The sequence below is a fragment of the Antechinus flavipes genome, chromosome 6, assembly GCF_016432865.1.
Source record: "Antechinus flavipes isolate AdamAnt ecotype Samford, QLD, Australia chromosome 6, AdamAnt_v2, whole genome shotgun sequence".
In the NCBI taxonomy this organism is placed as follows: Eukaryota; Metazoa; Chordata; class Mammalia; order Dasyuromorphia; family Dasyuridae; genus Antechinus; species Antechinus flavipes.
In genome coordinates, this window is record NC_067403.1 from 193,595,766 (window position 1) to 193,621,546 (window position 25,781).

Genomic DNA, 25,781 nt, shown 5'->3' on the forward strand with positions numbered 1-25,781 from the left:
GCTATTAAAGACAAAGAATATATTTCCCTCTTATCTATTATCACCCAAACATACTAGGGCAATGTTCACTGTAAAGTGGAAGAGTTTGTCGGTAGTTGTGATTAGTTTATCTTGGGCAAATATATATACATAAATATATTTTTTAAATAAGGTCCAATTCTTATTGATTTTGTCATCAAATTTATTATCAAATTTGCCAAGAAAACACTTAAATAGATCAATATAAACTTGAAAACAAGCTGTGATATTAACAAATTAACAGGAAATAGTGGACTCTACAAGATGCCATAAATTATATTAGTAGATTATGACTGAATTAAAAAAATACTTACTGTAAGTGCTCGTGTAGTTGATATTGTCAGGGCATGCGAAACTGCTGCAATAACTCTAGAAAGATTATTCTCCATAGTTACATCAGTTATGTTTGGTAGCAAGTTGTAGCCTCTGTATATTCTAAAAAGTAAAAAACCAAAATGAATATCTGCTTATAAGTTAAAATTATAAATGCATTCTGATAATGGTATTTATGACTCAGGGATATTGGTGGCTCCTATTTGTCTATATTGCAAATGGTTAATTTGCTTACAAAAATATCTGAACAATTCTATGGCATAAGAACTGAAGTATCATAGCTCATAGTAGGTATCTCAGATAATATTCCACTGTCTCATGTCCCTTGTTGGAAAGCAGTCAACTAAATTCAAAATATACAGATTAAATTCACAAATATGCAAATTACACTTAAAAGGCTTCCCCTCATTTGGCCCTCCCCACCTTATGAGAAAGACAGGACAAATTTTATTATCACCATTTTATAAATGAAAGATATGACTTGCTAAACATCAGTTGAGGAATGTCAAAGTCTGCTTGAAAAGCCAGATTTTACTACCTATGCACTACCATAATACACTGACTTCAGGGAGTAAACAAAATTAAGCTGAAAAAAGTCAAAGTTCTACATTGCTTTCAGAAATTTCTAAAGAGAAAAAAAAATGGATCTCTTATAAAACTGATATCTATTGACAAAGTTCTCTGTATTTAGCCAAGCTAATCTGAGAAATCATCTATAACTGAGACTATATGCAAAGTTTGACGTAATTTTGACACAAATTGATGCAACTTGACAAGAGAAAGAGATTCAAAATGAGGAATTGAGGTTTTTAGGAGATTAAAAACTTAACATAACAAAAAAAAATCAATTATCAGCTGAAAACCAAGTTAAATTACACAAAAGTATTCAGTAGTTTCACTTTAGAACCTGATGTTTAAGAGCAATTATATTCTAAACATCAAAAGGTTCTATTTGAAAATCATAAACACTTTAATATTTAATTTCTGATTTCACAACAGTATTCAGCCAGTATCTTTGATAAATTTTTTTTTCTGATAAGAACATACTCTTTAAGAAAAACAAGTTGCTAAAAAAAATGAGAAAATACAACTGATTTGAAAGAAAGTTATCTTTATACTGAGTGAAGTGAGCAGAACCAGAAGAACATTGTACATGGTATCAGCAAGATTATATGATGGTCAACTATGATGAATCTGGCTCTTCTAAGCAATACGGTGCCTCAAGACAATTCTAATAGACCTGGGTGCCATATGCACCCAGAGAGAGAACTATGGAGACTGAATGTGGATTGAAGCATAGTAGTTTCACCTTTTTTTGTTTGTTTGTTTGTTTGTTTTTTACTTTCTCATGATTTTTCCCCTTTTGGTCTGACCTTTCTGACACAACATGACAAACATGGAAATATGTTTAAAGGGATTGCTTATATTTAATTTTTATCAGATTGCTTGCTGTCTTGGGGAAGGGGAAGTAAGGGAATAAGAAGAAAAAGTTGCAACACCAAATCTTATAAAAATGAATGTTGAAAACTCTTTACATGTATTTGGAATAATAAAATACAATTGGGAAAATGGAAAAAAAGAAAGCTACCTTTAATGAAAATGTGAAGACGGCAAAGAAATTTTTGTACAAGATTTTTAACTGACCCTTTTAAATTAGAATAAAATCCACTTAAGAATCATGCCTGTCACTCCATATGGCAAAGGTTTTATTCAATCAAGAGAGAATTACAAGTAATTATTGCAATAATTACTTAATTATTTAAGCATGCAAGTCATTTTATTGGTCAATTTTTTAAATAAAAAACTTATCACTTGGTAGCAGGCCATTATGCTAGAGAAATAAAATATAGCTTTTTAAAGGGAGAGATTTAAAAAATAATTTTGCAAGTATTTCTTTGAAAAAATTAAGCTTTTGAACAGAAATGTGGAACTTCATAAAAAATATCACTCTGCAGTCTTAAGTTACAGCTTTATGCCAGGTGCATTTGGATAAGCAGCAAAAAACAAAGTAGATACAAGAAAAGAAGCTCCAGAACTATACTCTAGAGGCTGACCAAGACTGAGACATCAAGGGAAAGTCAAAAAGACTTTCAGAAATTAGAAGCCATGGGTTTTATCTTTTGGCCACATGAGTTCTCAGTCCGAGCGCTCTCTCCTTTTGAATCTGTATTTACAAAGACTGTGCCTGAGACATTGAGAGAGTGCTGAACTTCAATTCTTGCTATACTTTTTTCTACAAATACTCTTCTGAAAAAAGCAAACTGGGTTAATTGGTTAATATAATCTGCTTGACATTTTGAATTACGGATGACTACCCTCTGAATAATAATGAAAATATCTATACTGTTCTAAATCTGTGCTAAAAATAACAACAATAATAAGCTTATATCTAAATAGTACTTTTAGATTTATAAAAAATTCTTTCTTTACATATTATTTCAGTCTAGTCTCACAACAACTCTGTGAGATAGGTGTTATCATCATTCCATTTCATATGTGAAGAAAAGGAAACAAAGAATATAAATGATTTGTTAGGACTCAAAGCTTCCAAATTCACATTTTCCTGACTCCAAATCCAGAACTCGATCCACTATGCTACCTGGCTGCCCCATTGATAATCATCAATCTGTGCATTAGGACTACCTCTTCAAAGGAGGTACATCCACTTTTTTTTTTGGTCAAATTCCATGACTTTATATTTGGAAGGAACCCCAAAGGTCACCTAACCTACCCTGATTAAGAACCATTTAGACAACACCCCAAGTGGTCAACCAACCTCTATTTCAAAATCCCAGAAATTTTGGATTCATCAGCTCCAGAATCACCCACTCTGGTATAACTCAAAGAGAGCTGGAAATGCTTCTACTACAGAGAACATAACTGTCAATGTGGCAACAGATTACCAAAAAGGTAAAAAGCTCACTGATTTAACAATTCAGAGGCTCTATAAGAAGACTTAAAAAAAAAAGTCCTTGATATTAACATACTGTATTAGAGCTTAATTCAAGTATTACTATCCCCATTTTATATGTGATGAAATAAAGGTTAAAAGAAGTAAGTGGCACGCTCAAAACTACACAAGAATCAGTGAGCTACACAACAGAACATAAGCCCAAGCCATCTGACTCTAAATCCAGTGTTCTTTTCATGCTGCACTTCAAATTAATGTCTTTTTCTTCCAAAAACTGTCTTTATTAAAAAGTTTCAAATATTATCATTCAGTAAGGGTAGGTATACTATAGACAAAACAAATGTCAAATACCATACCTTGTGATAGTGCTGACTGAAAAGTGAGAGGGAGGCTGAGTCTCATGCATTAGAAGTTTCAGGTAAACACTGCTTTGGTCCCTTGCCACTGCCACAACTGGATCGGTCTGTCCTTGGTCACAATTATAAAATAACTTTGGAACAAGCCTTGAATACAACAAGGAAATGAAAATCATGAAAAAAGCAAAACCACTTATTAAATAAAATATGCATTAATGTTGTCTGACTTGAGACCACTTATGAACTCATGCATATAAAGTTGACTATGAGTTTCCAGACTGTTCACCAATGGACTTCTTAAACAGACTGAAAATATAAAAACAAATTAAGGTTGTTATAATAATACATTTTATAAAAACTGATTGAGGTTCCTAAAGCTCTACCAAGAGCCCCCTTTCCACCAGATTCCATTCTTATAAAAGAGTCAAAGGCTTGTATCTTACTGTCTTATGAAATTAGTTGTTTTGTTCTAACCTTTTACTTCAATGAGGACAGGGAAAAATTACTTAATTCTTTAGCTCCAAACAGTCAAGAACTATTTTCTGCACATGTAAAATTAAGTATTTGATGAAATAAATGAATCATTAAATCCCCATTTAGCTTAACATATTATTCATTTAAAAATCATCAACAGTTACTTCTAATCATCAGTCTTCTTCCTCTACACTTCCATTAATAAAGTTTCTCATTTAAAACTATCCCTCATATCAGCTCTCTTTCAGTTTCTGATTTGTTGACCACCTTTCTAGGTCACCTTCTCTATTTCAAATGACAGCTCCTCCATGAAAACTTCTTCAGTCCTTACAGCTAGAAAGGACTTTTTTTCTTAACTAATCTCACATACTTTATATTCCTTTTCAATATTTAGGATATTATAACCTGTATGGTATTCATGTATATTTTATCTCCTACCTAATTCCATGAAAACTAGCCACTCCTGAAGATACCTTTCCTGCCTTGCTATCCCTGCAACCAATGATCTCCCCAGGGTCCTCTTACATATGACATAACCTACGAAGTGCTGGACCTACTATTTGTCTCACCAATGTTTTTTTAGGTGTTTGCCATTTTTAAAGTCAAACTTTCTTCAGGTATTGCCTCCTTCAATAAGAATATGAGGAAGTTCCTTGAGAGCAGGAACAAACTCGCACATTTTTGATATCTATTATCTAGCAATTAATAGAATGGTTGGCATACTAAATGATCATTCATTCATTATTTCATTCACTCACTTAATGAGAACAAAATTCATATGCTATTTCTGTATATTCTCAGTATAACAACGCAATTAAGTATGAATGGTTTTTTGGCAGAGAGCAATAAACTGATACAAACATTCTGGAAAGCAATTTCAAATTATGGAAAGAAAGTAATCAAAATACCCATACCTTTAATCAGAGATTCCATTGTTGGGCATATACACCAAGGAAGTAACAAAAAAAAAAGAAAAGATTGATATACACTAAATATTTATAGTTACATTTTTCATGGAAGCAAAGAGTTAGGGGGGGAAAAAAGCACATGCCTAGCAATCAGGAAAGATAAACACACTAGTATATGGGACATCTATCACCAATTCAATATGTTCTACACATTGCTACCAAACTAATTTTTTGTAAGAGCATCTTAGACTATGTGATTTCTAATTTAACCAACTCCAATGATTTCTTGTTGCTTCTACAATAAAATAAAAATTTCTCTGACTAAAGCTATACAGAAGCTAGTTCCCTATCTAACTTTACTGGATATTTCTTCCACTTTCTATTGCCCAATTTTCTCATTCTTTTTCTAACACACAATAATCCAGTGTCCATTAATACCGCTAACACTGGCCAATGTTCTTCGGGAATACACTGCCTTTTTATGTCCATCTCACATTTTATGTCCTCTCTTCTCTAAGATACAGCTAAGATTCTATCTTCTACAAGAAATTCCTGATCATTTCAAAGACTTTCCCAAAACTAAACATGATTAACTACTTCATATATTCTTTTATTATTAGTTATATTTATACAGTGTATTTGTAAAATAAGCTTCTACTGCGATCTTTTAAACATTGCCTAAACTTTTCTGTTTTTTGCATCCTTCCAGAGAGCCATCACTTATAACAAAAGAATGTTTTCTTTAAAAAAGAGGGGGAAAAAAAATTAGAAAAATCTGAGAATTTATGCAATGTTCCAAAATTACATCGCAACAGTTCTGCAAAAGAATGAAAGGAAGAGGTATCTTCGTATATTTTTGACTTAGAGATAAATGTGTTCTTTGGAATTTTACAACATTTAAGTTCAATTGTCTTATGATTCAACTGCTTTGTGACTGATGTTCTTTCTATTATATGTGTGCAATCATTGTGTATATTGGTTTTTTGGCTTTAATTTACTTTTCATCATGAATTCATCATTTCTTCCCCTAGAGTCATACTCTACAACATTTATGTACCACAATTTGTGTAGCCATTTCTATGTCAATAGCATCCACTACATTTCCAGTACTTTATTACACAAAGATGCTGCTCTAAATATTTGGGTATATATCAAATATTTCCTTTTGCCAATAACATCCTTGGGGCATATGCCTTGCAGTGGAATTTCTGGGTCAAAGAATATGAATATTGTAATGATTTTATTTGCATATATTCAAACTGTTTTCTAAAATGTTTATACCCATCCATAGTTCCATGAACAAGTCATTAATGTATCTATTTTCCCAAAACCTTTTCAATGTTTTTACTATAATTTGATAATTTTGTCAATTTCCTGTATATGAGTTAAAGCCACAAGGTTATTTTGATTTACACTATTTTTACAGGGTCAGCAAGCTGGTGTTGTGCATAGATCTCTCAGCCTAGAGTCAGGAAAATATGAGTTGAAATATAATCTGAGTTACTTACTAGTTATGTAACCCAGGATAACTAAATCTGTTTACCCATCCTTAAATGGGGATAATAATGGAATTGATCTTTCAGGGCATTATGGAGATCAAATGAAATAATAATTACAAACTCCTTGATGTGTTGCCTAGCATACTGTAAGCATTATATTTGTACTAATTATTAAAATCATTATTGTTAGTAATGTGAAGGATTCTTTCATATCGTTAATACTTTCAAATTCTTTCAGGAGATATTTATTTATATCCAATAAGAGAATGATTTAGTTATCAAGATATATATATATATATGTAAAAATATATGTGAATATATGTGTGTATTGTGTGGGTATATGAACACGTCAGGGAGCATAAACATAAATATATCCATGCTTAACTGTAACCTGTTCATAAGAGGTGCAAGAAGGGAAGGGGGGAAGTAGAGTGAATAAAATAAAAAATACACAACACAGAACAAAAGAAAACCCACAAAGTAGAAAAGAAAAGATACAGTTCAGAATACAACATGTTTTATTATTATATATACTTTCATGAAATGGAAACTTATTGTATTTACATATTTTGAATCCTCTTGTATGTTCTCCTGCACACATAACAATTTTTTTTCTTTTTCTGCTTTTTTTTTCTTTTGCTTTTTTCCACTTTCTATTTACATTTTAAAATTTAAAAAAATCAAAATCACTATCAAGGCAAATAAAAATGTAAGGTGTATGCAAAATACTGTGTAACAAACATTAAAATAATGAAAATTTTGACATCAAGGAATTATCAATATATTGAGGGAGATATAGCATCTAGAAAAAAGAAATATATATTAAAAGAGACAAACATAAGGAAAAAGAAAAAATTCAAATAAAGTTCTTGAGGAAATCTGGAAGATCATGAGATCATTTTCAGTTGAGAGTTCAGAGAAAAAGGCATGGAGCATGGCATATTATAAAGTTTTAAGGAAGAGAAAGCTAAAAACAAGCAGAGATAAAGAATAAAGAAAGAACATTAAGAACAGGGCACTCCCGTTCCTAAACATATAAAATAGAAAAAGATGATTTAGAAACAGTAATCCAGTGGAATAGAGTACAAAAATGAAGTAATACTGGATCAAATTACAAAGGCAGGTCAAAACAGATAAGGAGGGACACTGAATACTAGGCTACAGAACACAAATATTTTTTCCTCTAAAAAATAGGGACCACTGAGGGTTTTTTTATAGAGGAATGACACTGCCATAACTGTGCACTGAGAAGAAAATTTTGCCAAACTATAAACATGACAGATTAGAAAGAGATAAAATTTTGTATATACTACCAACAAAGGAACCAAATGAGTTTTTCATATATATTTCTAAAAATTACTTGAGATGCTGGATAAATCACTATCTGAATTAGATGGATTAGTAGTAGTTCAGCCCAAAAAAAGCCCATATATGGTCCACAGATGTTCCCATGAATTGAACATTTAAATCCATTTCGATTATGACTCACATCTTTGAAACTCATACCTTATTAATGAAGATGCAGCAACATGCCTCACCCGGGGATCTTCATCTCCAAGTAAGTAGATGACAACATTATTGAGCACTCGATCCTGCAGTTTTAAAAGCTTTAGGGAAAGGATAGGAAATATTAAGCAATAATCATACTTCAATATTTACAAAATATGCTTTTCATAATAGTTTGGAAAAAGAAAAATCCAAACATCCCAGTCCTCGAAATTCCAGGGGATAAATGACTTGCTGGCTGACATAAATCTAGACAAAGCACATACAAAATACGTAATATTTTAACAATTTTTAAAATTAAACATTTTTAATTTTTAATTATGTTTAAAAATGTTAAAATTACATGGTAATAGTAAGTAATTTTACTAAGGATCACTTCAGTTTCCTGTGAATAATGCTATTGTTATTAAGAGACAATCAGCTAGATAAAGTTAAAACATTGTTTCATAGCAATACAATGAGATGAGGACATTTTGTCGCATGTTAATGAAATTACTGTTAAATTAATTATTCAGGGCATTATGTATTACCATGCAAAAAATCCCCATAACAAACTATGATTTTACTTACACACACACACACACACACACACACGTATAGCTATTATTAAGATCTGTAAAACGTTTTACAAATGTTACCTCATTTTACCCTCACAACAATCCTATGGGGGTAAATGGTATTAATTATCCCCATTTTAAAAGAGGAAATGGAGGTTAAGGTTAAAGACTTATCTAGGATCACTTAGCTAGTTTTTGAAGCAGCTTTCAAACTCAAGGTTTCTTGACTTCAAACTCAGTGCTCTAAATTCTACACTTTCTAAATATCAAATAGTTTCAATAATGAAAACAAGATGACACTTTTCAAATAAAATTCAAATAATGTATGTATGTATGTAACTCAAAGAATTTAAACACTAAAGATAAACCATATGATTCCAATTCTTGTAAAATGAATAATCTACCACATCAAAAAATAGTCTGCTTACCCCAGTATAATGATGAGATCCCTTGTGTAAATGGTCTGCTCTTGCCTCCAAAAAGCTCACTAACCTTAAAAAAGGAAAGAATAACAGAGTTAATAAGGAACAGAAGATTCAACAATTAAACAATTGCAGGTAGCAACTTAAAATGAAAATAAGACTCCTTGTTTTCAAAACCTAACTCAGAAATGCAAATTAAGACAACTCTGAGATACCACTACACACCTGTCAGATTGGCTAAGATGACAGGAAAAGATAATGACAAATGTTGGAGAGGATGAGGGAAAACTGGGACACTGATGCATTGTTGGTGGGGTTGTAAACGGATCCAATCATTCTGGAGAGCAATTTGGAACTATGCTCAAAAAGTTATCAAACTATGCATGTCCTTTGATCCAGCAGTGTTTCTACTCGGCTTATATCCCAAAGAGATACTAAAGGAGGAAAAGGGACCCACATGTACAAAAATATTTGTGGCAGCCTTTTTGTAATAGCTAGAAACTAGAAACTGAATGTATGTCTATCAACTGGAGAATGGCTGAGTAAATTATGGTATATGGATGTTATGCAATATTATTTTTCTGTAAGAAACGATCAGCAGGATGAAAACAGAGAGGCCTGGAGAGACTTACATGAACTGATGCTAAATGAAATAAACAGAACCAGGAGATCATTATATACAGTACAACAATACTATATGAGGATCAACTTTGATGGAAGTGGCTATCTTCAGCAACAAGAAGATCCAATTCAGTGCCAATTGATAAGTGATGAACAGAACCAGCTACACCCAGCAAAACATGAAATGAGTGTGGGCTGCTTATATTTTTGTTTTTCTTCCCAGGTTATTTTTACCTTTCTAAATCCAATTTTTCTTGTACAACAAGAGAACTGGATAAATTCTGTACACATATATTGTATTTAAGATATACTTTAACATGTTTACATGCATGAGGCTGTCTACCATCTAAGGGAGGGAGTAGAGAGTAGGAAGGGAAAAATTGGAATAGAAGTGTTTGCAAGGATCAGTGTTGAAAAATTACCCATGCATATGTTCTGTCAATAAAAAGCTATAATAATTTTTTTAAAAACCTAACTCAGAATTAGAGATAGAAGAGATTTTAGAGATTATCAAGTCCAACCTATCGCAAAGAATAATCCTTCCACAATGTGGGCATCTATCCTATACTGGAAGACCTGTAGTAAGAGATAACCTTTTTTTTTTTAACCTACTAACTTCTAAATAGAATTCATTTCACTTATGGAGAGCTCCAACTAATAAAAAATTATTCCTTATATCAAACTGCTTCCACAATCCCAGAGGCAATCTCTTTGGAACTATTCAAAAATATGCTCTAAATCTTTACAAAACTGGACAAAAGAAGAGCATTTGCAAAATAAAGGGTTTTCTTTCTCAAGAGAAAGGAAATTTCTTTTTTCACCCAATACTATTTTATTTTTCCAAATTACATGTACAAATAGTTTTCAACATTCATTTTTGTATTCCATTTTGTAATCCAAATTTTTTCTCCCTCTATCCCTTACTTCTTCCTCCCCAAGACAAGCAATCTGATATAGATTACACATGTACAATACTTTTAAACATACTTCCATATTTGTCCTATTGCACAAGAAAAATCAAACCAAAGAGGGAAAAAACACAAGAAAAAAAATGCGCACACACACACACACACACACACACACACACACACACACACGAAATTAGTTTGCTTCAATCCATATTCAGCCTCCAAAGTTCTCTATCAATCTGGAAGACATTTTCCATCCTAAATCCATTGGAATTGTCTTAGATCACTGTATTGCTAAGAAGAGCTAAGTCTATCATAGTTGTTTATAACACAACTTATCACACAATCTTGCTATTATTGTGTACAATGTTCTCCTGGATTCTGCTCACTTCACTCAGCATCAATTCATGTAAGTCTTTCCAATCAATGAGCCTGCTCATCATTTCTTATAGCACAATAATATTCCATAACAGTTTTATACCATAAGTTATTCAGCCATTCCTCAATGTATGGGTATCCTCTCAATTTCCAATTCGAGAGGAAATTTCTTAAGGGGAATTTTTTTAAATATAAGAACTGAGATACTCTCATAGCATTAAATTAATTAAATGAAGAAAAATAATTTCATTAAAGGAAAAGTGGGCAAACAGAATTAGTCTTTTTCCCCTTTTTATTAGAAATTTAAATTTTTAAAGTTATGAAAAATCAACTGAGTATACCTACTTTTGCTCAAAAATATTAAATCTCCTGTAAAGAAAGCCATAACATGTAACAAAGATGACAAAAGATGTTAGAGGGATTGCAGGAAGATAGGCACAGCAGTGCAATGCTGATGAAGCTGTGAATCCGCACAACCATTGTGGAAATCAATTTAGAATTATGAAAATAAAGTGGTTTTAATAATCATACCCCTTGACGCAGTTTATACCCCATTGATTAAAAAAAAAAAATCCTCACATACAACAAAATATTTATAGTAGCAGTTTTTGTGAAAGCAATTAGAAACAAAGTAGATACCCAATAATTGGATTACAATACTGAATACTGGGAGATTTACTGTTCTACATACAAGAAATGACAAATGGGATAAACAGAGAATACAGAGAAGTCTATATGAACTGATATAAAGTGAAGTAAGGAGAACTAAAACTTAAGGAATGATTACAAAAATGTGAATGGAAAGAACAACCATATAAAAAACAATCAAAAGTGAATATTAGAAAATTATAAATATCAAGTAGTCTAGAAATAAAAGTTATGAGGTTCAGAGATGGCACAGTAACAAGAAACAGAGTAGCCAAGCTATTGACCACAAAACTCTTCTCTACACATGTAGAAAATGCACCAAAACAGATCCTGATGCAGAAATCCAAAAAAAGTCACAGAATGTGTTTTGTCAAGACCAGATTAACATAAGGAGAAAACAGATAGATCTGCTGATGTAGAAGACTAGATTGAGGTGGGAACAGGCCAAGCACAGAGCATCATGGAATTCAGGAAAAGGCTATGCACCAAGACAAAAGGAGGTCCAACAACCACGGCAGAGAACCACCAGAGACAACTGAGGATCCTGCAATGCAGGCAAGTGCCAACTGGCAGTTTTATTGCCCTCTCTCTGGTTCTGAGTCACAAGCCCACACAGCAAATAGTTCCCAGTAAGGGAGGCCCTGGGTGGTTCACTGAGAAAGTAGGAAGTTCAGAAGGCAGCATCAGCAGCAATTTGGGTACACAATGAAATCTTATTTCTAGAACCTAGACATGCCAGCAGAAGAATAATCCCGGCAGGAAGCCCTGCCCAAAGGAAAGCCTTCAATTCTGTTACTCTGAATTATTAGAATTTCCTTGTTGGCTAACAAGAATTGAATCCAACAGCATCTACTCTTGCTCAGACCCCAAACCCAGGTCAGGAATTTGCAGAGTTCAGAGCAGGGGAGCAATCCTTTTAAAATAACACTTAGCACTTCTAGAAGCACCAAATCTTAAGGCAGGAAGTAGGCCAGAAGAATGGGAAAATAAAAAACGAATCACATAATAATAAATTTATTACACTGACAGGAACACTCAAGACAAAATACAGAACAGAATAACTCTAAAACATTTAGAAGCAATTTCAGAAAAAAAAAAAAACACAGCTTAGGCACAAACTCAAACAGAATACATGGAAAAGATGAAGCAAGGATTAAAAGAAAGTTTTAAAATATTTTTTTAAGTGGAATGAGACAAATTGAGGGGAAAATTGGAAAAGAAATGAGAGCTTTAAAAGAAAGAATTGGAAAAGGAATTAACAACTGGACACAAAAGGTAGAACATCCTTCCCAAGCAAAATCAGAATGAAACAAATAGAAGGCAATGATTCCATGATGCAACAAAAATATAGAACAAAGCCACAAGACAGAAAATATAATAGAAAATGTGAGATGTCTTACAGCAAAAACAACTGACATGGAAAACAGATTGAGAAGAAAAAAATTAAGAATCAATAGACAATCTGAATAGCAAGACAAAAAAAAAAAAAAGAACCTTGATACACTATTTCAAATGAATTATCATAAAAGAAGATCTCTCAGATCCTAGATCTCTTAAAAAAGGGCAAAATGGACTGAACAGATTCATCTTTTGAAAGAAACCCCAAAATTTAAACTTTCAAGAATATTATAGAAAAAATCCAGTTTCCAAGTCAAAGAAAAAACACATTAGAGTTATGTTTTGTTTTGGGATTTGTTTGTTTTTTGCTTTTGATTAATATCTCATTTAGTCTCCCAGGAAGTAGGAAAAAAAAAAGAGGGAGAAATTAAAAGAGGGATTAGTTCTAAGCAAAAAACAACATACAAAAAAATTCCAACATAACTGAAAGGATGTACAAAAATAGGTATAGCCTTTCTGCGGTGGCAAGGAACAAGAATTTGAAGCACTATCCAGAAACTGATGAATAGGTGAAAAGATTATGATATGGAAATATTATGGAAGACAGATGTGATACAGGATCTGATGAAGGGAATGGTTTCAAAGAAACCTGGGAAGGCTTCTGTGAAGAGATGGTAATTGAATAGAATAGAAGTAGCATAACAGTTTACACAATGATATCAATATGGCAAATGCAAAAATCTCTGAAAGAAATAGGATCTCTTATGAGTATAATGACCAACCACAGTGCCAGAGGACTAATAAGGAAATATACTATCCCTTCTTCATAGAAAAGTTAAAGGACTCCTATATAAATCCTATATAAAGGACTCCTATAAAATCAGAAAAAAAATTTTTGGGCAAAGCCAATGCAGAAATTTGTTTCATTATATATCAGTTTCATTTTACATGTTTGTAATGCAATCTGATTTTCTTTAGTTCTCAAGTTCAGCAGGAAAAGGAGAGATATTGGAATAAAAAAACAAAAGTTTGAATTCTTAAAAAAAAATGAAGAAAAAATATGACAAGACACTGTCAATCGACTCTGTGCCAAGTTTTAATGTTGCACATATTTTCCGACTTTTACTATTCATTAATCAATTATGTTGATTTTTTTTTCCTCTTTTCTGTCTTTAAAAAAAATACTATTTGTCATGTGGCATGGCATTTTGGTAGAAGAAGAAAAAGGAATACTACAAAAATTTTAGTGAAATATAAAGCTAAACATAAACCTGACATACTCATAGAATTATAACAGCTCTTAATGTTGGTTTAATAAACAGACTCCACATTTTTATGCCAGAATTACTGGAGAAGTGCACTCACTGTATATCAGTGAGCAAATCAATAGACTACATAAAACATAATCACTTACCTAAAGTCAATTTCTGCAAGAGTTTCCAAAAGTTCTGTTCTTACCAACCAGTAGGAACTATTTCTCAGAGTCAAGACATCAATGATCAATTGTAATCCTAATTCACTATAGCAACTGTTGCATAAACTCATGACACAATGCTGAAAAACAGGAGTTTTCAATGTTTACAGAACACCACTTACAACACTACAATATTTCTAAAACAATCAGTTCAAATAGCAATGGTTTGGGATAACTTTTGTAGTACACTATTGGATAAATAAAATATCTATTAAGAATTAACATTGGCAAATATATTTAGTAATTGAAGTATTTTTTATAATTATGCTATCTCCATAAAGATTTTTCTACTCCATCCCATCTGGATTAACCCTGGCCAACAACCATACCTTCACATTTGTACAAGGTTTTACAATAACTAAGAATCCTTTAGACCAAAAGTTCTTAACCTGGAGTCAATGATCTTGTTATTTTAATATTTTGATAACTGTAGTTCAATGTAATTGGTTTGCTCTGTAATTGTATTTTATGCACATAAAAATAGTATTCTGAGAAAAGGTCCATAGGTTTTACAAGACTAAATGAGGCCCGTGATATTAAACAGGTTAATAACCAATGCTCTAGAGCAGTTTCATATCAAAAAGAAATAGATCTCTGCCAAATGCTGACTTAGAAAGCACAAATAACATTATGTTGTATTTTTATTTTATTAAACATTTCCCAATCACATTTTAATCAATTTGACACTTCTGTACTAGAAAACAATGTCATTTGGACATCACAACAATTATTTTCATAGATTCTCATTTTTTTCAGAAGAGAGATATAAAGATATAAGTGATTTATTCAGAGTCACAGCTAAGAAAGGACAGAATCAGAATCAAAACTCTGTCTTTTGGGATCCAAACTAATGCTCTTTCTAATAAACAATACTACATACCAAAGATAGCAAGAAATGATCAAGCACTGAGAAACATTGGAATGATGAGACCCTACTGTAGACAATGGAGCATATTCAAAGAATAGGGGAAGTAAGAGCAATGCTCACCTTCACAGCAGTGCAAGCCAGCTTGCAGGTAACAGAAGACTCATCTTTCAAAGTTTTCTGCAATAAAGGGATGCAGTCTACTAGTGAAAAGGTATTACCTAAACAAAACAAAACCAACACACAAACAAAAAAGATGAAAATAAATATGAAAGATTCAAGGTTATTTTAAAATGAGACATTTGGTATAGATAACAACTTTAGAAATCAACTATTACCTGTTGAACTCCTGACAACTGCTAACCAGTTTTCCACACTGAAACGAGATTTATTAAGAATGGAATAGATAATGGTCCCACAAAGGATAGCAGTAGCTCCTCGAATCTGTGGGTCTCCATGATCAATATAGTTCAAAATATCTGAAACATACTGATCCTCTGTAGAAATAAAATATATAACTATTATATAGGAGTTTCTTTATCATCAATTTTTTAAATCTAGTTAAAGCTTTTATATTCAAAGAAAGCATTTTTTAAAACACACAAATTGAACATTAGCTAAACCAAAGAAAACTTGAATAAGAAAGGCATGTAAACTTGAAGAATTATAATAATTGATGATTTTAAGTTATAAAAAGCTATTAGAATATACCACACAAAAGTGGCACACATTTCTCTGAACTACCTTGTTCCAAACTCTAGATATTTCAAACATAATACAGAATCTTCCTAGCTTTTTGTTCAAAAAGTCTTATTATTTTTAAGGCAATTGTGTAAAATTTGTTACTATATTTCCTTTTTAAAAATTTTCCCAATATTCCAAGTAATACTTTGGATAAATGCAAAAATTCAAGACCACTCCATTTACATTTTTCACAAAGCGATGTGACTGCTAGAATAATACCCAGTTACAAGTTACTAAAAATATTCCTATCACTGTTACTATAAGTATTTGGATACAAACTGTAAGGTACCAATTGTCCAAATACAACAATGTTTTATAGAAACAGAATGCTTAAAATGTTTTACAAAATAAGGATTAAAATAAAAAAAGGAACTCTTTACATACCGGGGTGCTCCATGGTCTCAAGAGGCGTTTTGTAAAGTTTGCTGAAGAAAGATTCTGGATGAAGGGCCACAGCTGCTCCAACACAACTTACTGCCAAAGCCTTCACACTTACCCTTACCTCTCTATCTGGAACTAATGCTGCAAAAGGACAAAATGAACCTTATTCAATTTAAGAAGACTTTCTTAAAATGTTAATTTTAAGAAACAAAACTATTGTCACTAAATTACCATTTTATTCTAGCATTTTCTCCCTGCCCAAACCTATGACAACTAGCCTTAGTAGCAACATCTATTGAAACAAAACTCAGTCACAAAATCTAGTCCCTCTGATCCTACATATTCACTTTTTAAGGATTGGGAATGAAGAATGACTGCCCAGTAAATGACTGCTAAGAGAAGCTAATGTTTATTTCCCCTCATCTCTACCATGTTCCTCATCTCAAATATTTAAATAGATGTCATCTCACTGATATGGAAGTTTCCCAGTGATCATAACCTATTTATGTTTGCCCAGGCTGGATGATTCTTGCTGGTTCTTCCATAAGTTTCCCACAGTTAGATCTGCCCAGTTCCTAGGCACGCTGTGCTTTCTCCTCACTTTATAACGGTACAAAACAAAGCAACTCTGGCTAATCATCTTGTCATCTGTCAGTATGTGACCAATGTCTTTTCTCTTCCTAGGGTACAATTGCCTTACATCTTTTACTCCAATTCTTAAAAATGCCTCCGTGGTTCCAATTTGCAACATGTTGACAACCCACCATATGATTTTTAATTGACCTGTGTGATATTTATGATTTTCTAAAAACTACTGAATTCTATTTGCCTGCAATACAGCAATATCAATGGAATTCAGGTATTCAAAAGACAGACCTTGAGTCTCATTTCTCAAAAATATATAAAACTGAGTTAAATTTTAAAAATATAAATCAATCCCGAATTGATAAAAGGTCAAAAGATATGAATACACATAACCAATGTTCTCTATACTCATATGAAAAAAATGCTCTAAATCAAATGATTAGAGAAATGCAAAATTAAAACAACTCCAAGGTATTACTTCATGCCTATCAGATTGGCTAATATGACAGAAAAGGGAAATGACAAATGTAGGAGGGGTTATGGAAAAATAGAGACTCTAATGGTAGACTCTACTGGTAGAATTGTGAACTGATCCAATAATTCTGGAGACTATGGAACTATGCTCAAAAAGCCATAAAACTGTATGCTCTTTAACCCCACATAGTACTACTGGATCTGTCTCCCTAAGAGATTTTTAAAAAAAGAAAAGAAAAAGGATCTATGTGTATAAAAATATTTATAGCAGTTCTTTTGGTGGGGACAAAGAACTGGAAATTGAGGAGATCAAACAAGGAATGACTGAACAAATTATGGATTGCAATGGAATTCTATTATGCTATAAAAAATTAAGATGAATTTAGAAAAATCTGGAAACTTACATAAATCTAAAAGACTTATATGAACTTATATAAAGTGAAGTGAGCAAAACTAGGAGAACATTGTATACAGTAATAGTAATATTGTAAGATGATCAACTAAGAGTGACTCAGCTATTTTCATCAATATAATGTTCCAAGAAAATTCCAAAGAACTTATGAAAAATGCCATCATCAATAAAGAAAAAGCTGTTGGAGTCTGAATGTAAATTAAAGCATATTTTTTTAAGCTTCATTTTTCCTGAAGGTTTTGGAGGTTTTTTGGTCTGTTTTTTTTTTTTTTGCAACATGGCTAACAAGAATATATATTTTGTAGAAACACTGTAAGATAATCAGCTATAAATGAACTATTCTCAGTAATACAATGATCCAAGATTTATTATGAAAAAATGCTATACATACTCAAAGAAGAAACTGATAAATGTCTAAATGCAGACTGAAGCATACATTTTTTTAAACTTTATTTTTCTTGAAGGCTTTTTTCCTTAGTCTGTGTTTAATTTCACAATATGACTGTTAATGGAGATGTTTTGCATGACTATACATGTATAATCTATACTGTGTTACCTGCATTCTTAGGGGGAGAGAGAAAAGGAGGGAAAAGGAGAGAAAAGCTAGAGCTCAAAATTTTGGAAACGAATGTTGAAAACTGTTTTTACATGAAACTGGGAAAAAATAAAATACTAAAATTTTAAAAAATATGTTTAGCATTACTGCAAATATTTAATTTATATCAAATGCTTCCTTTTTTAAGCAAGGGAAATGGGAGAGAGAAATAAAACAGGTTAAAATTTGAAAAAAGAAAAATAAAAATGTTAAAAATTGCTTCAACATGTAATTGAATAAAAATTAAAAATGTAATTACAAAAAAAAACCCTCGACCTTTGCTTTTATCAAAAAGCTGAGGATAATAAAGAGGTTTTGCAACTCTTCATCTAATATTATTAAACTGTGAAGCAAATTGTCTACCTGAATTGTTCCAGATGCACTCTACTAACAGACAAACTTTACAAGTTACCCATACAAAGACACATTAAAAAATTATAACATTTATGCATCTGATCTTTTTCTTGTTGGGCATTCAAACTAATCCCCTTTGAGAGATTATAGATTTCTCAGAGGAGGCTCTGTAACATTCTGGGAACTGGAGTGACCAGAACAAAGGTACCTAAAAATAGGAGCACCTAGAGAACCTCAGCAGCTGCAGGAAATCATTCTATATTGAATATTCTACAGTTGCTAATATCACTACCAAGCATACATCTCCATGTTTTATGCATTGCCTGATATTGATCATCAGTAGTAATTGAACAGGGTTATTTCATAAATTATATCTTTTAAGAACTCTAAATGATTTTAATATGTGAATGAGAGATCTGTATCATATTTTAAATAATAAATCAAATCCTTTTTTATAATAACAATTAACATAAGAGCTTATATTCTTTTTTTTTTTTTTTTACTTTTTATTGACAGAACCCAAGCCAGGGTAATTTTTTACAGCATTATCCCTTGCACTCACTTCTGTTCCGATTTTTCTCCTCCCTCTCTCCATCCCCTCCCCCAGATGGCAAGCAGTCCTATACATGTTGAATAGGTTACAGTATATCCTAGATACAATATATGTGTGCAGAACCGAACAGTTCTCTTGTTGCACAGGGAGAATTGGATTCAGAAGGTAGAAATAATCCAGGAAGAAAAACAAAAATGCAAGCAGTTTATATTCATTTCCCAGTGTTCTTTCTTTGGGTGTAGCTGTAGCAAGCTTCTGTAGCTTGATCAATTGAAACTGAATTAGCTCTCTGTATCGAAGAGATCCACTTCCATCAGAATACATCCTCAAACAGTATCATTGTTGAGGTATGTAATGATTTCCTGGTTCTGCTCATTTCACTTAGCATCAGTTCATGTAAGTTTCGCCAAGGAGCTTATATTCTTAACAAGAGCCTGCTGAATATCATTTAAGAAAGCTATGTAGTTCCCTCAACATTTTCTGATCTAAGAGATCCTCAATAAATGACTACCCATAAAGATTTTGCATAGATGAGAAAGTAGGCATATCAATCAGTAGTGACTGATGTCCTCTCTAAATATCAATAATTTCTAAGATTTTTTCCCTATCTTTGGTATCTTCCCATACTTCAGATAACTCACAACTTAAAAGTTTTAACCCTTCTAGCACAGTAGCACTCTACAATACACCTGGTCCAAATTCAGGTTTTTTTCTATTTTTTTGTCTCAACAGACATTTTACTTTGGGTATAAACATATCTAGGACTATAAAATTACAGATAAAGAGTTTTGGATCCACTGTCTGAAGCATAAAAAACACTTTGCTACAATGATTTTTGAAAATCTTTTCCATTTAAATTCTATTTTTGTCCACTACATTTTTGTGCTACATTGCTCTTAGGATTACTTATACTAGTTGAATATCTTTTTATTTTTAACAGAGTTTTTTTTTATTAGTTGAATGTCTTGCAAAGTTTCTTTTAAACTGGTTTTGCTTCCTTTCTCACAATAATAAAAGATTTTGTAAACAGCTTAATATTCTAACAATTTTCCCTCCAATTATCTAAAAAAATTATTGTGAGAAAAAGACCATAAAAATGTCAAAGTACATGACTCAAAAAAATTATGAATTCTAATTTGGAGAGTCTTAACAAGATCTTCATAAAATTTTTCTACCTCTTCATTCTCAGCAACTAAAATTGGTGCATAAGCTACAACTGTTTTTGTAGCACTCTTTTTCCAAAACATTATCGTTAATTTGTTCACATGATAATCAAATATCCCATTAAATCATTTTTTGTTGCCTTTGGGCACATAATAAAAATATCTCCTTTCTTTGCTTCTAAAAATATTATCTCTGAGCTGTGCTCCCTTGGAGTCACAATGTCTTTTGTTCTTCTGGTTTCATTTGTGGCAAGAATGTAGATTGATATGACTGAGCTTTCTCCAATAATATGTCTACTTAGTGGTCATCTTACTAAGAGCTTATGTGTTGAGTGTCAAGTTAATGAGGTTCAAGTTGATGATAGTCCAAAAAGCCTTCTTTCCTTTTCCCTGTAAAATTACTACCACCATGAAAACATTTAAGGGACTACACAGAACACAGAATTTTGTATTGTCCTTTATTTTATGGGCTGTCATGATCTATGTCTTAATGATCCTCTCTGTGCCTTCCAAGGCTGGCTTTTGGAAAGCAGCAGTCTTCTGCCAAGACCACGCTTCAAACCCTTCCAGCATCACGGTACCTGCCAGAGTTTCTGCTGTACTAGCTTAGCCTTTTCCAGGGTAGCTCCACCAAAAGAAGGACTACAGAAAGATTCTGTAGCAATTTATAATTAAACTTACCACCTTTTTCTCCAGTCAGCAAAAAGGAAGCAGATAACAACCGAACACAATGGACTAGAGGTGGCAAATCAGCATCAGTAAAGTGTCCGATATCTCCTTTTATTCTAGAAGGCTATAACAAAGAAAAAAATATCACTTTTAATCTACTCTATAAAGCAAACCAACCAGTAAATATTTTCAGTACTGTGTAGAAAAGAAAAATAAAAAATTATATCTTCAATGGATTTCTACAAATTGGTTCAACATACAGTAAAAGTATCTGAAAAGGTCATTCAAAAGTATAATTGATAGATTCAATTTCTATCAATCATTTAAGTACAGTGCCTAAAAAATAATATATATTTAATAAATGGCTGTTGATTAAATAAAATAAGAAAAAAAACACAAGATTATACATGACTAATTGCCATAGTATAGAAAAGAGAAAGATCACTTGGGAGTATTCTAGAGAGAAATGGTAGAGTAGGAAGGCTATGTTTTTACTTCTAAAAAATGGGAAATAGTTGATTAGGCAGAAAGAAAAGAGAAAAATTTTCTATATTGAAAAATGATACAAACAAAAGAAAGTGTCAGAAAACATAGAATACTTGCTGTGAACTAGTAAAGGTATAAATTGTACTTGAATGAAATGGAATTTCAGTGCATTATAAGAAATGACAAAATGAAAAATTTTCTAGATTGAAGAATGATACAAACAAAAGAAAGTGGCAGAAAACATAGAATATTTGCTTGAACTAGTGAAGGTATAAATTGTACTTGAATGCAATGGAATTTCACTGCATTATAAGAAATGACAAAAAAGAATTTCAAAAGAAATTGGAAAGACCTCTAAGAACCAATACAAAGAGAAATGAACCAAACCAAGAGAACAATTTAAACATCAATATAAAAGGAAACAACTCTGAAATATTTTAGAACTCTGATCAATCAATGAAATTGATATTATAAAGGAATGAAAATAAAGCATACTACCTACTTCTAGGCAGAAGTGATAGTCTTAGAAAGTGGAACGAGATATAAATTTTTAAACATGGCCAATGAAGGAAGACTCACTTGATAATATATCTTTATTATATAAGGATTTCATTTTGTTGTTCCTGGTGCTGTTGTTCAATCAAGAGAGTGAGGGGAAAGGGGAATGAAAATAAAAATTTGTTAAGAAAAATAATAAAATTCAATTTTTAAAGAAATTTTAAAAATAAAAAATAAGAAAATAAATTAATGAAAATGTTAGAAACCTATCCACCTTTCAACAGTTTGAAATTATAATTTACATATTTTAAAGTAAAAAATATATCTCACCTTATTTTCATGATCACCCGGCTCCACAGTTTCATCTTTTGACAAAAATCTGTCAACACTGCTGTCAGATGGTTGTCTGCTATGACCTGTGTTTTTCAGGAGATGGGGCTGCTGAAGTGCTTCAAAGAAAGATAATGATTAACTAATAACCTTACCAGTGACTTACAAGTAAAACAAAAGTATACCTAACACATAAATATATACACACACATTATATGTATGTATATACATGTGTGCGTGTGTGTGTATATATGTGTGTGTAAATATATATATATGTATATATATGTGTGGATGTATGAAATCTAAAAGAGAATCTCTAGTTCCTTCAAGCTCAGCTCCTACATTGTTGATGTTTATCCTTCATTCTCAAAAAGGACCAACGACATCAGGAAGATTGTCTTCACTAGCAAACGAATTGGATTTAAATGAAGCAGAACTGCCTCACTATTTCATCTAGAGCATCGGGTCCAATAGCAAGATATATATCAGGACAATAGGATATAGCCCTGAATTAAAGGGAGGACCCTTGGCCTTTTTAAACTAGGGTTTTTTCCAGATCTCAATTTGTCTGAGGCAACATCCATTCACTGATTAAGGATAAGAAAGAAATGAGACAAAAAATAAGATTCTTTTACCCAGTTAAAAAAAAAAAAACATTCATAGCAGCTCTCAAGACAAAAAATTGGAATTGATGATGCCCATCAATTGGGGAATGGTTCAATAAACTGTGGTATGTGTTTGTGATGTTATATTATTGTTCTATGGGAAATGATGAGCAGGATGTTCTCAGAACAAAAAAACAAAAACAAGGACGAACAAAAAAACAAAAACAAGGACAAAAAAAAAATCAAACAAATTAGAAAGTCCATCATGAACTAAAGCAAAGTGAAATGTACTATAAACAAAGTAACAATAATATTCTGGGATGACCAGCTATAAATGACGTTGCTATTCTTAGTAGTACTCTTAAGTATTACTCAGAATCATCCAAGACTATTTTGAAGAACTTATGTTGAAAAATCCTATCCATTTAACTGATTGTACCTGAATGCAGATTGAAGCTCTCCTTTTTTCTTCCTCTCTCCTTCCTTTTCTCTCACTCTTTTTTTTTTCTCTCTCTCCCTCTCCTCCCCCCTCCCCTTTTACATTTAATCTTTCTTGAGGATTTTTATTTTCATTAGGCAGGAGATCCATGTTTACTTTTACAACTTGACTTTTATGGAAATGTTTTGCATAACTTTACATATGGTTTCTTAATTGTGGGTGAGGATAAGGAAGAGAACCTAGAACTCAAAAATTATAAAAAACAAATGTAAAAAAAATGTAAAAAAAATTTTGTTCAAATGTAATTGGGAAAAAAATATTTTTTTTAAAAGAAAAAATAACATAGAAAAAAATGGTGGAAAAATATATAAGTACTAATTTTCACTGACACTCAGAAATTAGACCATGTTGATTTTTTTAATGATTCCACTATACCAATAGCTTGAGTAAAAGGAGCTGCCATATGAGAATTTTCCTACCCTTCAGGTTCTAGTGGCTCCTAACCAAACTACCTTGTGTTTATTTTGTATATATATTTGTGTGTGTGCCCATGTATGTGTAAATATACGGCTTGTCCTAGAAGCCCTTGAGGGCTGAGATTATTTCATTTTTGACTATGTATCCCTGACAATTAAAATGTCTAGTAAACAATATGTTCTATTTGTTGATTTATTGACCAAAGAATAATAAATAAGTTATGAAACATTAATTCCAAAAGATTTCTTCCTGAAACCTGAAAGATGATACAAAATGTATAGGTTGCTGTTTTCACTTTTCTATCAGATGAAATTAACATACCAATAGTAGAGTTTCTGAAATTGTCTGCAGTCTCATCAGGAAGAACATTTGATGATTCATCATCTTCATCCTGTAATTGTCCAATTTGCATTCCTGAATACTGGCTTTCAGTTCCATCTAATACCTATAATGTTCAAGAAGATAACTTCAGAATTCAATATTATGGATCCTAACGAAAAATCAAATATCTCATGAATAGCCACAAAGACAAACCAGTTTGAATGTTCATCTAATATGTAATATAATGTGGAGTAGTGACAAGAACACACAGGTGATTCAAGGTCTAGATACAGTTCTACCATTAAATAACTATGTAACACTGAACAAGTCACTTAACCTATTGGAATCTCTATTTCCTCATGTGTAAAATGAGTATACCTACTATACAAATACAAATTCATAAGATTTTGTGACATAAAATGAATAAAGTTAAGGTGAAAAAGAACACCAAATTTATTTTTCTAAATACTGACTCTGAATTTGGTGCTCTTTCCACAACCATTATACTTGTGCTATTGCCACCAATCAGCTAGAAGTCAAAATCTTTAAAATTGTGAGATATTATGAATATAAGTTTGACTACATTTGAACTTCTACAGTTGGGGATATCACCAAACCAAAAAATACTTCTATTTAAAAGGGGAGAAAAAATCACTTCATATATTATGAATCAAAAATATTTTTTAAAGCATTACACAAAAGCACAAAATACAAAAACACAAAAAAGATGGAGAGAGCCATTTGCATCCAGAAAGAGGACTGTGGGGATTGAATGTGGATCACGACATAGTATTTCCACTTTTTTTGTTGTTGTTTGCTTGCTTTTTGTTTTCTTTCTCATTTCTTTTTTCCTTTTTGATCTGACTTTTCTTGTGTAGCATGATGAGTGTGGAGGTAGGTGTGGAAGAATTACATATGTTTAACATATATGGGACTGCTTACTGTCTAGGAGGAGAAAAAGAGGAAAGAAGAGAAATATGGAACACAGAGTTTTCCAGGGGTGAATGTTAAAAGCTATCTTTTCATATATTTTGAAAATAAAAGACTATTATTTTCTTTAAAAGGCAAAAAAAATCACACACACACAAAAAAAAAGACTTTAGGTGTACTTTACAAGTGAAATGGAAAACCCACCAACTTACAAGTTTACTGAAACTATAACATAGCCTATTTGCAATTCATCTCTAGATGAATATACATAAAGCTTTTTAATAAGCCAGCTAATTTTTAAAGGAAGACTTTATAATGACTAATTTCAATTTCAAACAATTGTTTCTTCCTATGCATTCAACTACCTTGGGTGAGGTGATCATCTCCTCATCACTAAATGTAGAGGGCTGAAACTCTTGAGTCGATGCACTGAGGTCAGGACAGCCAAGCACCTGAGGCTAACTACTGATTGGACAATACTCTATGGGCATATGCTTGGAAAATGGCTCTTCCCATTATCCTGTGCTGGCTCAATGATTGGTGTATACA

At 32.0% G+C, this 25,781-nt stretch overlaps 1 protein-coding gene across 1 annotated transcript in view; it reads right to left on the minus strand.

Moving 5' to 3' along the window:
- HTT (huntingtin) overlaps nt 1-25,781 on the minus strand; it is a 214,398-nt gene that overhangs the window by 116,599 nt on the left and 72,018 nt on the right. Inside the window, exons 13-23 of the mRNA XM_051965781.1 lie at nt 24,303-24,426; nt 22,461-22,579; nt 21,159-21,270; nt 16,345-16,482; nt 15,555-15,713; nt 15,340-15,437; nt 14,292-14,431; nt 8,991-9,054; nt 8,006-8,106; nt 3,619-3,765; nt 333-453 (exon numbers count right to left, since the gene is read on the minus strand). Coding sequence (XP_051821741.1) covers nt 333-453; nt 3,619-3,765; nt 8,006-8,106; nt 8,991-9,054; nt 14,292-14,431; nt 15,340-15,437; nt 15,555-15,713; nt 16,345-16,482; nt 21,159-21,270; nt 22,461-22,579; nt 24,303-24,426 — 1,323 coding nt within the window. The remainder of the gene's footprint in view (nt 1-332; nt 454-3,618; nt 3,766-8,005; nt 8,107-8,990; nt 9,055-14,291; nt 14,432-15,339; nt 15,438-15,554; nt 15,714-16,344; nt 16,483-21,158; nt 21,271-22,460; nt 22,580-24,302; nt 24,427-25,781) is intronic.